The sequence below is a fragment of the Terrapene carolina genome, unplaced genomic scaffold, assembly GCF_002925995.2.
Source record: "Terrapene carolina triunguis isolate 2854851 unplaced genomic scaffold, T_m_triunguis-2.0 Scaffold84, whole genome shotgun sequence".
NCBI classification, from domain to species: domain Eukaryota; kingdom Metazoa; phylum Chordata; order Testudines; family Emydidae; genus Terrapene; species Terrapene triunguis.
The window spans coordinates 28,631,932-28,648,530 of NW_020664435.1; the positions used below are offsets into that span (position 1 = coordinate 28,631,932).

The 16,599-nt window shown below is 39.1% G+C and overlaps 1 protein-coding gene across 2 annotated transcripts in view; it reads left to right on the forward strand.

Moving 5' to 3' along the window:
* SLC25A13 (solute carrier family 25 member 13) overlaps positions 1–16,599 on the forward strand; it is a 132,999-nt gene that overhangs the window by 59,313 nt on the left and 57,087 nt on the right. For both annotated transcript variants that reach the window (XM_024212903.2, XM_029911011.1), the window contains one exon: positions 13,079–13,218. In XM_024212903.2, the coding sequence (XP_024068671.1) occupies positions 13,079–13,218 (140 nt within the window). The remainder of the gene's footprint in view (positions 1–13,078; positions 13,219–16,599) is intronic.

Below are 16,599 nucleotides of genomic sequence, written 5' to 3' on the forward strand. Positions count from 1 at the left end.
TAATAATTTTGTGTGACTGGAATTTAACTTCAAAATAAATTGTGCAGCTGTTCTTAAGCTTTATGAATCTTTAAATGATTTCTTATTCTTCTGTCTAATGGCTATTATCTCTTTTCTAAAATAAAAACCTGGTGTGCTGTTACTCTAACATTAGAATTGGGCTTTCAGTTTTTGTTCTCCAAAGTCCGTGTAGTGCTGCTGTCCTGGATTAATAGCAATAGAGTCAGAAGTCCTGGTTATACAACACCTAACAAAAAAGAAAACCAAACAGATGCTGCAGAGCCATGGCTTCTCCATGCCACTGAGTCTGACTGAAAGGGCCCACCTTTAATACAAGACTCTAGGCTCGTGTGCCATTTTGCTCCTTTGCTGAGACTGCCAGCAAGAATGCTAGAAGGACAAGGTGGGTGAGGTAATATCTTGGACCAACTTCTGTTGGTGAGAGAGACGAGCTTTCGAGCTTACACAGAGCTGAAGACAAACTCTATGTAAGGCCTTGTCTACACTGCCTCTTACAGCTCTGAAATGTTCTTCGCTTGGGTGTGAAAAACCATCCCCCGAGCGATGACAGCTTCAGTGCTGTAAAGTGGCATTGTAGATAGTGCTACAGCGCTGGGAGCCATTCCTCTGACAGAGGTGGTTTTATTACAGTGCCGGGAGACCTCTCTTCCAGTGCTGGACCCGCAACTACACAGCCAATGTTAAAGCACTGCTGCGGCAGCGCTTTAACATTGGCTGTGTAGACATACCCTAAGATTGAAAGCTTGTCTCTCTAACCAACAGAAGATAGTCCAATAAAAGATATTACCTCACTCACACTGTCTCTCTGATATCCAACATGTCTACAACAACACTGCAGGCAGCAAGAATGCTGGCACTATGGTAACTGCTGTCATGATACAGACACCTCTCTGCCTAGAATTGGGTTAAGCCTACCAATTCATTTTACACAGGCTACCTAGCAGCCATCCAAAGCAATGACTTTTGCTTTCCATCAGTGTAATCCAAAGGTTAATGTATTATCTAGAGGTGAAAGGCTTCACAACCCATTACCAAGTCATTCACCTTTTGATTTACTACAACTGTTACAATTTTTTAAATGATCAGGTTGCAAACAATGGAAAATCAGTTCCCACTTATGAACAATAAGTGTTAAACAATTGAATGCAGATGCACACCAACATCAGATTGGCATGTCTGTGTTGTGGGGTATCTTGTCAAAGATCAGTAAAACCGCACAGAAGCCTTTCCAGTTCAGTGGGTCAAAAATCCACTTTTTATGAAAGGCTAAATGTGGATTTGTGCGATTGACTATAATGGCTCCAATTTTGAAAGCTTAGCGGTAACAGAGCACTTCCAGTTGGTGGGATAATTTGAGAATACTACATGCTCAAATGGCTAAAATATTGTGCTTTCTGCTGCTACTTCACGCTACTTAAAAAAAAAAAAATGTGGGGAAGGTGGCATGAAGCCAATTTGAGAGTAAATCACAACCATATAAGATCACTCTTTGGTTAACTGTGAGCTGAAAGTTAGCCATCCTTTATACTTATACTATGGGGCAATTTGGGGAACAACCAGAACGTCCCCCACCTGTACACATTTGTATGGTAGCAACAACAGTGTATGTTTTAGCTTTAATTTTGTTCCATCCTTTTTAAAGTTGTACTGGGTTGCATATTGAAAGTGAAATGCTGTAGCAGACTCTTGGAGCAGTGAAATTTTTTGCTATTATGACTTTTAATATGTAGTTTCAGATAGCAAAATATATTTACACACACTGTGTGTATCTTCTTACTTTTTAAATTGGAAAATCTGCTGTTACCTAGCAGTTAATGACTATTTTTTTCCAACAGTTGGAATGCAGGACCAGATTTGATAAGCTGATAAAAGAAAACAAAACTGAGAACATGTTGGAAGTGCTCAAAGTGAAAATTGCAGTTTAGGTAGGTTTTGGGGTAGATAGTTAGACATTTTAATTGAACTAAAATAGTTTTATACTAATACAGCACTGTTGTGGGAGTATGTTTTGTGGTGCATTTGAAATTGAAGTATTTAAGTGGGGAGGGGAATGTATGTTAATGCTTTTGCAAGAAAGCGATTTTTGTAACATCCATCTAAACAAAATAGTTGTTAAAGAAATAGAGCTCACAAATCTGCATCAGAGAGAAAATATAACAACTTGGACTGCTTCGGAATAATGTCTCTGAGCTAGAAGTATGCATTTTGTCACTTTAGTTGGTGTTCTGTATTAACTAGCTGTTAGTAAATGATTCTGTGAATTCTGAAACAAGTTTGTGTTCCTGGACCACCACCACAAAAGTGGTTTGCACCAATCAAGGGATGCTGTTGACTCAGCCTGGACTCTGAGGGTATGCCTTCACTGCAGAGTTAACCCAGGCTGTTTTGTGGGTTTTAGCCCAGCCCTATCTACTTTCTCTACACAAAACCCTTTAACTTGTGTTTATATATGCTTTGAATCCAGGCTTGCTTGCTTGCCTGGAGGTATAAGTTAGAGCCTAGCTTTTGCTTTAAGATTTTTTTTTGCTTGTTGCATATCATCACAAGTAATAGAGATGCTTTTATCAACAGAGATACTACCAGATAATGCCTTTTTTTACCCCTATGGTAATCCAGAAACTGAATCTGACTTTAAAGACTTAGCTACATATAAATGGCACTGGTTTAACTTAAACTCGTGCAAACGCCTGTGTAGATGCTATCAGTTCAAACTTAGCTTACCGGTATATCTCTTTAGTTTGCATTTGGAAATCAGGGTTGGTCTACACAGGCAGACTTGCCCCAAAATAACTAAATTAGTTTAAATTACCACCTTCTGTTATTTCTGTTCAAGTTTGTGTGACAGATACTCTTGTTTTGGAGTAACTGTCTTATTTTGATCAGACTTCAGCAAAATAAAATAGGATGCTTTTTTTCCAAAATAAGCTCCCAAACATAGACTTGCACCAAAATGACAAAAGGGATGAATTAATACCAATTCAATTACTTTGGTGCAAGATTGTGTGTAGGTCAGCCCCATTGTATGGGTGCAAACTTAAACTAACATAAGTCCGGTTTAAAGAGAGATTGTGCCCCCTCACAGGGGGACATCTTTAGTTAAACTGGTACAACTTTGTGTGTAGAGTGGAGATAATAGCTCAAGTAAGTGCAATTTTCTATTTTGTGGACCAAAATCTCCTTCCAGTCACATTTGGCAGCCCCCCATTGCCTTCTGTTGTATGCCCTCAGTTACTACTGTGCAAACTGCAGTTTTCACAGGTTCAACAGAGGAAAACATAATTTGAAGACAATGGGGGTTGGATATGTATAACTGAAAATAGATTTTGGCCTGCAGTATCTTATTGGTGATGAGTAAGAAGGAAAGAAATTAGCTTGACTTCTAGACCGCAAACTGAGGGATAGATTGTGGTCTATCTTGCAGACTGACTCTAGGAAGTAAGGGGATATAAGGCACTCCCCAGCACTCGTGCACTGTACTGCTGCTTCCAGCCTTAGTGGGGGAAGGTGTGTTCTGATTGTGGGGAGCCCGACGAGGTTGTGGGATTATTTGAAGGCCAGAAGAGTGAATTTGGGAAAGAGTTCCTTCAGGATGAGATTCCCATCATCAGAAGCAAGCTCCCCACAGACCAGGATCCATCAACTCAAACTGGCACCAGACCCTGCCATAACCATGGATGCAAAACCTTCAGGCCTATCTCCAGTGTTACAATGATCAATATCCCCCACAAGGCACATTTCAGGATCCATGAGTCCTATACATGCCTATTACAACATGTGGTGGTAGCTCATCCAGTGCACTGAATGCCACAATAGCAACTGTGTGGGTGAAACCAGACAGTCTCTACGCTCTCAAATGAACTCACACGGAAAACTGATAAAAGACAAAAACACCACATCACCCGTGGGCAAACACTTTTCACAAAACCATCACTCCATATGTGACTTTCTCAGTCCTCTGCCTCAGAGGAAACCTGCACAACACATTCAGAAGATGAGCCTGGAAGCTTAAATTCATAACTTTGTTGGACACTAAAAATCATGGTCTTAATAAAAACACTGGATTTATGGCTTATTACTACAATCTGTAAGCTACTAACCTCCCTTTTTTGTCTTGAGTGCAGAGGTGTTAAAGGGCTACTTCATCTTGAAGAAGAGCTCTGTGTAGCTAGGAAGCTTGTCCCTTTTTCTCAACAGAAGTTGGACCAATAAAAGATATTACCTCATCCACCTTGTCTCCCTCAGAGGGAGATTGTGGCTCTGGGAATTGAAACAGTGCACTTCCCCTTACTCCAGGTAGATCATATACAGACAATTCAGTTCTTTGTAGGGCTGGTTATAGGAAAGCAACATTCGACTTCTGAACTGAGCAAACTTGACATGAACACAGACACTCAAAAATGGAAACCCATGATGCCAACCTAATGCCTATATAAACATTTGATAGACCACAGTGCATTCTTCTACAATACATTTATCCAGTCTGTATGGTTAGGGGAGAAGATTTGAACGTGTAGGCCATGTTTACACTAGCACTTTTGTTGGTAAAATTTTTGTCTGTCGGGTGTGAAAAAACCACACACCTGACTGACATAAATGTCACCAACAAAAGCACCAATGTGGACAGCGCTGTGTTAGCAGGAAATTCTCTCCTGCCGACATAGCTACTGCCGCTCATTGGGGGTGGTTTAATTATACCAATGGGAGAGCTCTCTTCCGTCGGCATACAGTGTCTACACAAGAGACCTTACAGTGGCACAGCTGCAGCAGTGCAGCTGTGTCGCTGTAAGGTCTGTAGTGTTGTAGACATAGCCCTAGTAACTGCTTATTTTAAGTTTCTAGTAGTATATACTAAAATACGTTTCTATAAAACAAAGCTATTAATTAAACTTTCAGTGCTACTCCTAGTTTAAAAAAGCATAATGTCCAAAGACCATCCATATACCTGATGATGTTTTGCACTTGTGCATGCTTTCTCTCTCTCTCTCTCTCTCACTCTTCCCTGTGTATGTATCAAGCCATTTTACAATAACTTTATTTTAGGCATCATCTAGACCAGTTTCAAAATGGTCAATGATGGTCTGATCCAAAGCCTGTTAGAGTCAATGGAAAGAGCCTTACTGACTTTAGGATCACGCATTACCTGAGGGCTAGATTGTGTATCCTGTACTGTGCTGGAGAACAGTAGTACGAATAGTTCCATTTACATCAGTGGAACTACTCTTATGAGTAACTGCTCACCAGTGTGATGAGGTCATCCAGAATCTAGCCCAAGTGACTGTAAAGAATATGTGCATGGTGACATGACCAAGGTAAATTAATTTAAAGCTGTTTGTTTCCAAGTATATGGTCAGAAAACTTTGAAATGCTTAGCTGTGGTTAACTAGATATACTTCAGTGTAAAAGTATCCTTTACTATTTTAAATGTTGCCTACACAGAATGAAGAGGGCTTACCTACACTCAGCATTAGCATGAGGAGTTAGGCAATTACATTTTTTTATAATTTATTTGTACCCATTTTCTCTTAAAAATAATCTTGACAGTATGAATCTAAGCTCCAGCTATAATACTGCTACTTTTCTCTTTAGACCCTTAACTGTGGTTAATATAAAAAGGCCCTTGTCAAAAGGGGTTGAAGAGGCAAGGTTGGTATTGGTGCATGGTGTGAAACTGCATCCACTTATCTCATTACGTCATTTACCTTATGAATTCTCCAGTTTGTCTTGTGTTCTCTGCTTAGCAGAAGATAGCCATGCTTTTCACATAAGTTGTTACCCAAATCATCAGGGTGGAATGTCATTCCTTTCTGTCAATTCAAGATTTCTTTTAAGGGCATAATACACATATAAGACACCCCAGGCCAAAGTGACTACTTTTCTGGAACAACATAGCTGTATAATATTTGTCCAAATGAAAAAGAAAATGGTAAATTTAGGCCTGAGTGAAAAAATGATTGATTTGAGAAGTCTTTCACATTTAATACAGTGGATGTTTAGGAATTATAGCCTATAGAATTTTTAGTGATAAGTTCTAACTTTATGGCATGTGCAAGTAATTTTTTCCAAACGTTAGAAATAGTTAGTGTAGCTCTTCAGAAGAAGGGAGCTGACGTTTGAGTGTTAATTTAGTACACCCAGATCTATATTATTAATTATGAACTCATTCTTTCAAAACTTTAACATTTTAAACTCCGAAATAGATAATTCTTAAATTAAGGCTTTTTAGCATGTGAACAAACTGCATGATCATTCTACAATACACTTTATTAGTGTTTTGCAATATAGCTAGTGTTCATGGTAAACAAATGTAAATAAAATTATTTTAATGTTTATAATATGTATCTAGGTTTCAGTATCTGCTGTAGATTTCAGCAAAGTCAATTTGAGAAAATGTTGGCTTAATATTTTGGTCCTTTAAAAGTACATTTCTGTGTGCTTATTTGAATGCTATTAACTAAATAAAATGATAGAGAAGTATGCAGAAAAATTATGATAGTGTAAATATAAAAGTTACTTGTTTTTTATAATACTATAGTTTCCCTTCACATAAGTTTGATATTTCAGGTTCTACTTGACACACACAGACATTTTCAGGTTATAATCCAAAGTTTAATAAAATAAATTCATCTGTTACAAATAACACCATGGATTACTAAAACTGAAAACTTAGAATGCCCTCCTTGCCACTTTTTATGCTTTTGATTAACAGCTCTCTGTTTGGACAATAGAAATGTGCTAATTGGTCATAGTCAGTTTTTACTAACTTTTCCAGGTTTTTGTGCAATAGCACAATGCTGAAATATTACTATTCCTGACATTGCAGGGTGAATGCTTTCTTTTTAAAATTAAAAACAAAACAAAAATCCCTGCTTCTGCTGGAATTTTCAAATTTTTTTTCTTTTATAAAAGAATATTTGTATAAAATCCAGATTTAGGGTGAAATTTGACCTGACAAACTCTTTTTAAAAGTTGAGAAAAATTTATAAAAAGACTTTTCTAAAGTTACCAAGAGGGCATAAATGTGCTCTTTTAATTCACCTTTATTTGTATTTTGTCTGCTTTGTATCATCTGCTTTGGTTTAGTTTGCAGAGTGCTGCCCTAAGGTTTGAAGTAAAATTAAATTTTAAAAGTGACCACCTTCTGTTGTAATGCTGGATTTAGAAGACAAGGGAAGAGTTCAGTTTGAACTGAGGAACAGCTTGGAGTGAATTGTAGTAAATGTTCTGGTACCTTTTGACAGTTAAATCAAATGCCAAATCATTGTAAATTTGTTCATGGAGCATGAACGGTTTTAGTATCTGAATCAGACAGTAAGACTAAAAATGACGCAAATCAGTGAAGTTGTTCTTGATGAGTGAGTGATGAGTGTAGTGAGGGAAAAAGGAAAAATTTAATATCCAGTCCACTGAACATTTATAGGAGTTTGTGAACCATGAATAGTGATGAGAAGGAAGTATATGGTATGTGTAAAAAGTCTTGGGCAAAGGGGGGGATACCATGTCTCATACCATCAAGTAGTCAATAAAAGCACAGTAGGCAATCTTCCAGTCAGCTAACTGCACCATATAATCCAACATGCACACTGTCAGAAAAGCACCGGGTGTTAGTTTCAAAAACACACTGACGTCAGTTTACATCATCGTTTTGAAATGCTCTTAAGTATTGAAGCTCTCTACCTATTGTACTAAACAGCTAACCAAATATTGAAGTTTGTTTGGGGCAGCACCTCAAATCTGACTAAACTGTAGTAAGAAATCATATTTACCTCTTCTCCTTCAGCTATTTTGGCTGTTTGGAGGAATATTTGAATTTATCTGAATTCCTGGGGCGGTACAGGTATATACATACATATACCTGTGAATGCAAGTAAGTAATAGGACAAAAATATTAGGATAAATAATCTTATTTTTCTTCCCAATACTTTTGATAAAGTGTTTCAATTCCTTTGTTATAGGTTATCTAGGTGTTTGTAATTTGCCCAGCACCTTAATGTTAAGGTGCAACACAAATCATTAGGAAGCATACTTTCAGACTTGAAATAACCATTCTTTCTTACCCTTCTTTTTGTCATTTTCTTGAGTTGAGGTTGTTCTGTTCACCCCAGAGAAGGAGTTTGAGGGTGCATCTTCATTGGGGGGGAAAAAAGGTGTATTCTTACTTTTAGTTAGCTAACACATGAGGTAAAATCCTAGTGAAGGCAAGGCAGTTATCTGCAAACATTTGTGTAAGCTACTAAAGTAAACCCTAGGCAGCCTATAGTCTTTACCACAACCTGCTAACAAGTGTGAAAGTTACAGACTGGCTTGCCATCACGAGATCTTCCCTCGTATTAGTTACTTCAAGTAAGCTATTAGACCACGTAGGAACACACCTTTTTCAAAGTGAAGACATGGCCTGAGAGTTTGACTGGATACGTTCTTTGTAAACAGACTTTCAGGGCTCTCATGACATGCAAACAGTGCTAGTCTCTTCCTGGAGGGAGGAGAGGTGGGTAAGAAAATAGGATATTACCAAGCTTTTTCCTAATTGCTACAAAAGGGAGACTGACTTGGGAGTAAACCACAGGACTGATTTGAGAACATCCATATCCTTTTGGAAGATTAGAAGTGGTTTTTAACAGGAGGAGGCAGCTGTTTCCTCAGCTTGCCTGATTGAAGATATTGGGGCTGTTTTTAAAACAAGTAGTCTAGGCTCAAAATGCAGCAACAGAAACTCTCTAAAATCTCCACAGAGGGGCTGCAGGGGGCAATTTCTGTTTCAATGGGATATGGTCCTAATACAATGCACTTGGAAAAGGGATGAGACCTCCTTATGAACCCATCCGATTTCCCCGAGAGTGGAATTTTGTGCTTCGATGTGCTAGCTGACAGTCCAAAATACAAGCCTGCTGTGGGGTGCAGGCAGAGGTGAACAGTGCTGTCTAGGGTGAGACATCTGTCCCAAATGTATTGAGAAAAATTTTCTTCGCTCTATTATGTAGGCTTTGAAAGCAGCCTCTGGATGTTTAGTTCTCAATGACTGCTGGGATAACGCCAGGTTAACTAGGGTCAGCTGATGGGAAAACAGGGTGGACAAAATATGATTTTCTTAATTAAAAAATATATATTTTTAAAAAATTCTAAATTCAATACAAGCTTTTTATTTTTTTTTAAATAAACCTATTTAAAATTAAATTTGAAATGGACAACCTATGTTAAGGCCTAAACGTACTATGATCTTTGTAAGTCATTTCAATTAATTAAAAATAAGTTCAGCAGTACATTTTTTGCTGCCACATTTTAAAGAAAATCAAACCACTGAACTTGTCATTGCCTAGGCACCTGGAACTAGGGTGACTAGATAGCAAGTGTGAAAAATTGGCATGGGGGTTGGGGATGAATAGGTGTATAAGATAGAGCCCCAAATATCGGATTGTCTCTATAAAATTGGGACATCTGGTTTGTTGAAGTGCTAAATCAGCTTTTGACTGTAGTAGCCTCTTCTGCAGGTGCAGAGAGAATTTTTTTTTCATTTCAGTTTATGCTGATAGTTCAGTTCAATGACTAGTTCATACAAGGTTAAGAAACCAATTGGAAGTTGAAAAATCAGGAAAGCTTGTTTTCCTCTTCCAATCTATGAATTAAAAACTAGGTGTGAGAGGATGAGATCTGCCAACTACAGATATACTCTACCGTTGTTTAATAAATCATTTGGTTTTAAATGTAAAAACATGTTTTGGTAAACTTTATCATGAGGTTTTTTTCTTATGTACCCAACACCTTTAAGGAAGGTTTATTTTTAAAAAAGTCTGTTTTATGGCATTTTTAGTAGAATTTGAGTTTCTGTCGAAATGGAGCTTCACACAAATTACAAGTAAAATATTATCATCTAGTAAATAAGACACGCATAGTTCACCATTTTCTAACATAATAAAATGTGTAAAATTTGAGAATATATAAATGTAAATTAAGCTATATAATTGTTTAAATAAATGCTATCAATACAGCATATCCTCGTGGTTAACAAAAAGAAGCACCAAATTTAGTGTAAAGATTACATTTAGTTGTAATTCAACATGTTTTAATAGTTATCAGCCAATGAGAACCAACCTTTCATTAGGAAAATCGCTAAAAATACAAATGCAAAACACCATTAAAACTGATGGTTTAAATTAAGGTTTCCTGCTTGTTGATTTAAATCATGATTAAAATTAGTGATTTTAAATTGCTTTGATTTAAATCAATCCATCCTATGGGGAATTTTTTAGTTCTCCTTCCACCACCCTGACTTCCAGATCTTCACAAATTAGGTCTGATAAAAGATGAAACTAATAATCCCATTGAGGGAAGAAGTAATAGTCTACAGTGAAGTGTCTCTCGAACAGAACCAGTTTTAGTACCACTGTCAACAGTCCCAGATGATGGAGGACTTCAAGGCTCAGATTTTTAAAGATAATAAGGTGCCTATTATCAGAGGGGTAGCCGTGTTAATCTGGATCTGTAAAAAGCGACAGAGTCCTGTGGCACCTTATAGACTAGCAGACGTATTAGAGTATAAGCTTTCGTGGGTGAATACCCACTTCGTCAGATGGAGGTTCCCACTGCGATTTTCAGAAGCCTCTAGATGCCTTAAACTCATTGACTACAATGGGCTTTAGGTGTCTAGGTGCTTTTGAAAATCCCACTAGACACCTAAATGCCTTTAAAAATGTGACTCTAGATGGTTAGAGTATCTGAAGAGCTGCTGCCTTGGAACATATCTTTGCTATGTACCCTTGATTCAGGGGAATCATCTTCTCTGCTGTGGTGAAGAAGGCTCCCCGGGTGATTTTGGCACGGTTTTTTTTTTTTTTTTTAAATAGTAAATACATTTTAAATATTTATTGGATCAGGGACATGAATTTGGGTCTTCCACATCTCAGGTGAGTTCATTGACCACTGGCTACAGAGTCATTCTCTTTCTCCCCTTCTCTCTCTGTCCAAATGACTGTTTAGCTATTTATACACAGTGGAACAGCTTCAGCAGGAGACACTGAGAGAAACCTACACCAGAGTATCCCATAGCCCAGTGGTTAGGGCATTCTCCTCCAAAGTGGTAGACCCAAGTTCAGGTCCCTGCCCCACACCAGGCAGAGGGGGGAAATTGGATCTGGGTCTTCCATATGACGGGTGAGTGCCCTAACCACCGGGCTATAGCTTACAAGGAGTTGACACCACCGCCTCCAAGTCTACCTCTATCATCTTTTCCTCTAGCCATTTTGTGACTCTATCCTTTTAAAAATACCTGGAAACAATGTTTTGGATTGGATGAAACATTTTATTTGACCTGAAATGGACTTTTTTTCAGAATTTTCAAATGTCAAATTTGGTTTGACCTGAGCCAATATTTGTTTTCGATTTTTTTGAAACTACCAGCAAACTGAGAAATCAGCTCTGCTTCCAGGTGGGAGAGACATTGAGAGGAGAGCTTTTTTCCATGCTAATCACGAATCCCAAATGGGGGAGAGACTAATCACTTGGGTATTGCCTGTCAAATGGCTGACGGCCCCCTCACCAAGATAGTTCTCCATGTAGGGTATCACCTGGACTTTGCAGTGTAATGGATGAAAAGTGCTATGTAAGAGAGAGAGATGATGATGATGATTTCTTTATGGATTGCTGCTTTTGCCACTACTAAGGGCTTTGATAATGTCCTCAGAGCCAGGTAAGATCAAGGGGAGGGAGGGAGCACTGGGAATGGACCTTTCTGAGTGCGGATTGAAGATAATTCTGACAGGAATCTAGAATTGTTATGAGAAAATGTGTTTTTTAGATCAGTTGGCATGAGGAATTCATTGGGCTTGAGTGTGTCTAAGCAGTCTCTGTGTTAGGGAACATAGTAGGAAGCCACTTCAGACCAATAGGTCCTTTCATAATAATTTTTAAAAAATCATTCACATTAATTTTCTTATGTTTCTCCAACTCCTCAGTAGCTCCCTTCTCCTTTTTCCCCTTCTTCCTCCTGGAAAAGGACTCAATAGCAGACACCGTAAGTTATCTGCTGGAAATCGAGGCTATCCACTTGGTTCCTCAGGAGGAATGAGGTAGAGGATTCTGTTTCCTCTACTTTAGTATCAAAGATCATGGGTAATCTGTCAAGTTCTAGACCTCAAGTGATGACAAATTCTTGTAGGACTATAAATTCAAGATGGAAACTTTTGATCCCTTAGAGTCACAATCAAGTCCAAGGAGTTTGTCACATCATTACATCTAAAAGATGTGTAACTTTTCATACCTGTTCTTATGCTCATTAGCTAGAAGATATACTTAATTAGATTCCAGCAATCCACTGCCCTTATATTGTAATATTCCGATTGGTATTCATCATTCCTGTGCCCTTAAATCAATTAATGATACCTTACGCTGTCTAAAAAATTCCTTCAACTGTATATGAAATCCGTTTATTAGAAATCATAGTGGTAAGGAATGAATCTGATAGTCTGAGTTTGCAGGATCAGGTCTTAAGCAAGTACAGATTAACATTTTTTTTTATAGGAAACCAGGGATTTCAAAAGTTAAGGTTTGTTTTTATACATATATTTTCTGGTGTATAGGACTAGCTGACCTTGAAATATTGGTATTTTTGTATCTGTTTCTTTCAACGTAGAAGACTTTGAATAATACTAGTTTTATGAAGTGTGAAGTGTTGTTCTTAACAGTTTTAAAAGACTACATTGAAAACAGGTTAAGTTTTGTCATCATCTACATAGAATTTCAGTTAATCTTAATCTTTCCTTGACAGAGACCACTTTGAAACAATGAAGTGTCTACTTGGTCAGTATGTAACTTAATAATTAAAAAGGATTCTTTGGGATCTTGTTTTGTGAGGCGTTGTACTTGAAAACTGAGTTTTCTTTGTGAGAATGGATAGTTTTTTCTAGACTTATGATTTAGTTAATAAAATCCAAGCTTATTAATACATTTTATAGGGTAATCTCCTATGTGAAAAATGCTTTCCTATTAGACAGAAAAAATCAGTACTACTTTTCTACGTGCGACTCCTTATTTTTTAATCAGATCTCTTTTTTTTCTCTTTTTCTAGAGGATGTTAAACAAGTTTTTGGCCAGACCACAATTCATCAGCACATTCCGTTTAACTGGAATTCAGAGTTTGTGCAGCTGCATTTTGGAAAAGATCGAAAAAGACGCCTAACATATGCGGAGTTTACCCAGTTCTTACTGGTGGGTTTAATGCAATAAAGTTTGTCATGAGTTTCACAGTTCAGGGCAACTGCATCTGTATTCCCTCTCTGTAGTCCCTTGAGGACACCTACTCTAGGCTCCTGGCTCCTCAGTCGTCACCTCACTTGGGTAGAGACACGCATCTCTCCCACTTCTGATGGGGATTTTTTTCAGGCTGCATAATTCCCTGCTTACACAGTGAGACTGCCAGCATGCCAGACTGCCTAAACAGGTCAGTGTCTGAGCTTTGCTTTCTCTTCAAAGGCTTATAACAACGTAATTACCAAGAGTTATAAGATACCACACGGCCCTTTATAGGCAAGCATATTTATTCTTAAAGTGAAAGCATTCCAGAAAAAACATATTTACAAAAAAAAAAAAAAAAAGTTCCTACACACGATAAACGCTTACCAGAGGCCATCCATCAGTCTTATGGCTGTTCAGTAGGCAAAAGTCCTAGATTGATGTTCCTCGGTTGGACAGAATGTCCTGCTGGTTTGATGGATCAGAAGGATGGCCCTGAGTCAGTTTAAATTCAAGGTATTTATCCAAAAGTCCTTTGTCTGTCTGTTAGTCTCTGAAGAATCCAGTTTGAACTAGTATATGCGAGCCTCCAGGTGGTGGTATTTCTCTGGAGGTGTTATAAACTGAGTGAATTGGCCTAATCAGTCACCCTCCCCCTGGAAATGCATACTGTCCCTGGCCCACAATAATACATAAACTTAATACAGTGAGATCTCCCAAAGATATTGGAGGTAGTTGACATGTCTGTCACAATGAATAATAAGAAATGTGCAAGAATCACAAATAGTAAATTTAGCGAACACCATATTGGCAACATAGCCAACAATGGTGTATTTAGGCTCTTCTTACTGTCAGAAAGCTGGATTTTAGAACGTTATGCATTGGCAGATATAATCTGCTTGTGGTAAAATGGCTGAATCTAGGTAGTTGTTAACTTTTTTGGCACTTGAATGTGGCATGAGTATTTTTTTAATGGGCGTGGCCCACTGTTTCAAGCTAATCTTTGACACACGAGGGGGAATACCCAGACCTCAAGACATTTAAAAACTGTAGATCTTTCACTAGGAGAATCCAATATATTAAATAATAATAGATGTTTGTACCAAATATTGTGCATTTTGAACTCATTTGCCAAAACTGATATTAAGGAATGCTTCATTTGATTATCAAAATTCTATGGTTACCAAATTTATGTGATTTTAGTGATAAAATACAGTAATGGTATTCCTTCTGCTGCAGACTTCTTACACACACTGTTTGTTTGATACAATTTAATAAGCAAATAGTGCAACAGATAGAATTTTCTATTTATTTTTTCCTGTGCTTCGTAGAGAATAAATAAAAGCTATTTCCTCTAGAGGGAATCATTTCATGTGTATGGTTTTGGGTATATTGCTACACAAAGCAAAATATCATACAAATGAAAAATCAGTTAATGATTTTGAAAAAATGATAATGCTTGCCGTAAGTAAAATGAGATGCCTGGGTGCCTTGTTTGAATCCATTTTGAACATACTGAGTGCCAGTAAAGATTTTACACAATAGTTTTAAAATAGGAGCCTACTTCAAGACCGCAAGGTTGTATTTTTTATTTTTCTGTTTATGCAGGGAAGTTATTTCACAGTAGGAGGTGGTATCATTTTGATGAGGAATAATTAAGATAATGCTATTGAGACAAATGTTTCAAATTGACTTTGTGAAACAGAGCCTAATTAACTCTTTGCCTGAAGAGGATGTAGGAGATCATAAATGCAATCATATTCTCTTGCTTTTAATAATGACTATTATTGCTAAATACCTAGGCTAGACATGTATGCCGACTTTGGTAGACTGTAACATCCTGGTTCGGTATCTGATAATCCTGCTTAGTTTAGCTGCTTATTTGGAGGTGTGAAGAAAAACTCAAATTCTAGAAGAAGGTGCCTGGATTGGTAATTGGGTGTGGAGTCTCTCCTCTGGGTTATCAGTGCAAATCTATAGTGATCAAGTGCCTTTCGAATTGGAAAACTTCGATAGCCTGTGTGAAAAGGCTCACGGTTCCTAGGGAGCAGGTGTCTACATCACAAAAATACCATAATGGTTGACGGTACTGTTCCTTGGGCAGGCGACGCTACTCACTGTCACCCTACCGATCGCCTGCCAGGATCAGCAAACAGACCCAGGCCTCAATGGCCTCTCCATGGTCATCAGAGAGGGAGTGGTCAGGGTTGAACCGCGACTTCAGCCTGTCGCCGAGAAGGGGAGACTCTCCACCAACGTGGGAGACTGGGGCGGCACCGGCCATGGTGCCGATGCGTCAGGGACAGTGGCCCCCCCAGTGACAGTACTGGAACCCATTGGGGGTACCGGTGATGCCGATCCAATACTCCCAGCCCTCCCTGGCCTCATCGGACAAGCTGGCCGCAGCACTGCCGCCTGAAAACGGTACCAAGATGGAGGCTGAGGCAGCGCATCACACCCCACACCAAGGGAGTCCTCCCTTGACAAGGAAGAGGACAACACCCTCCCACAGGCGGTGCAATCATCATAGTCGTCCACGGACGAGGCGGTAGCCAGGCAATCCCACCCTAGCAGTCCCCGCAGACGACTTTAAGGAGCAGCAGGCCATCCTTAAATGAGTGGCTGAAAACCCTGGGCCTGCAGATTGAGGAGGTCACTGAGGAGGGTAACGACCTCTTTAGTGTCATCTCAGCCACCACCCCAGCATGGGTCGCATTGCCCATCCTTCCAGGGATCCTCAAGATAGCCAAATGGTTGTGGCAATCCCCCTCCTCTATTCTGCTGACTTCCAAGAAGGCGGAAAAGAAATATTACGTCCCTGCAAAGGGTTTTGAGTATTTGTACATTCATCCCCCTCATCACTGATCGTATCCACAGTAAATGAGAGGGACAGATAGGGCCAGGTTAGCGGGACACCGAAAAATAAAGACGCCAAAAGAATGAACTTGTTTGGCAGGAAAGTTTACTCAACAACCAGCTTACAGTTCAGGGTGTCTAATCACCAGGCCCTGCTGGGACGTTATAATTTCAACCTGTGGGACTCCCTTAATAAGTTCACAGAGGCCCTCCCACAGGATTGTGCCCAAGAGTTCACTGTGTTAGTGAGTAAAGGCACAGCAGCAAAGGAGTCCTCCAGATGGCCTAGGACGCTACGGACTCAGTGGCCAGGGTGGTCGCATCAGCGGTGGCCATGAGGCGCAGCTCGTGATTGCAGGCCTTTGGGCTGTCCCCAGAGATTCAGGCCATAATCCAGGACCTCCCCTTTGAGGGTACAGGGCTCTTTTCCAAGCTAACTGACTCAAGGCTCCAGGGGCTTAAGGACTCCCAAGCCCTTCAGCAGTCCAGGAAGCAGTTCCA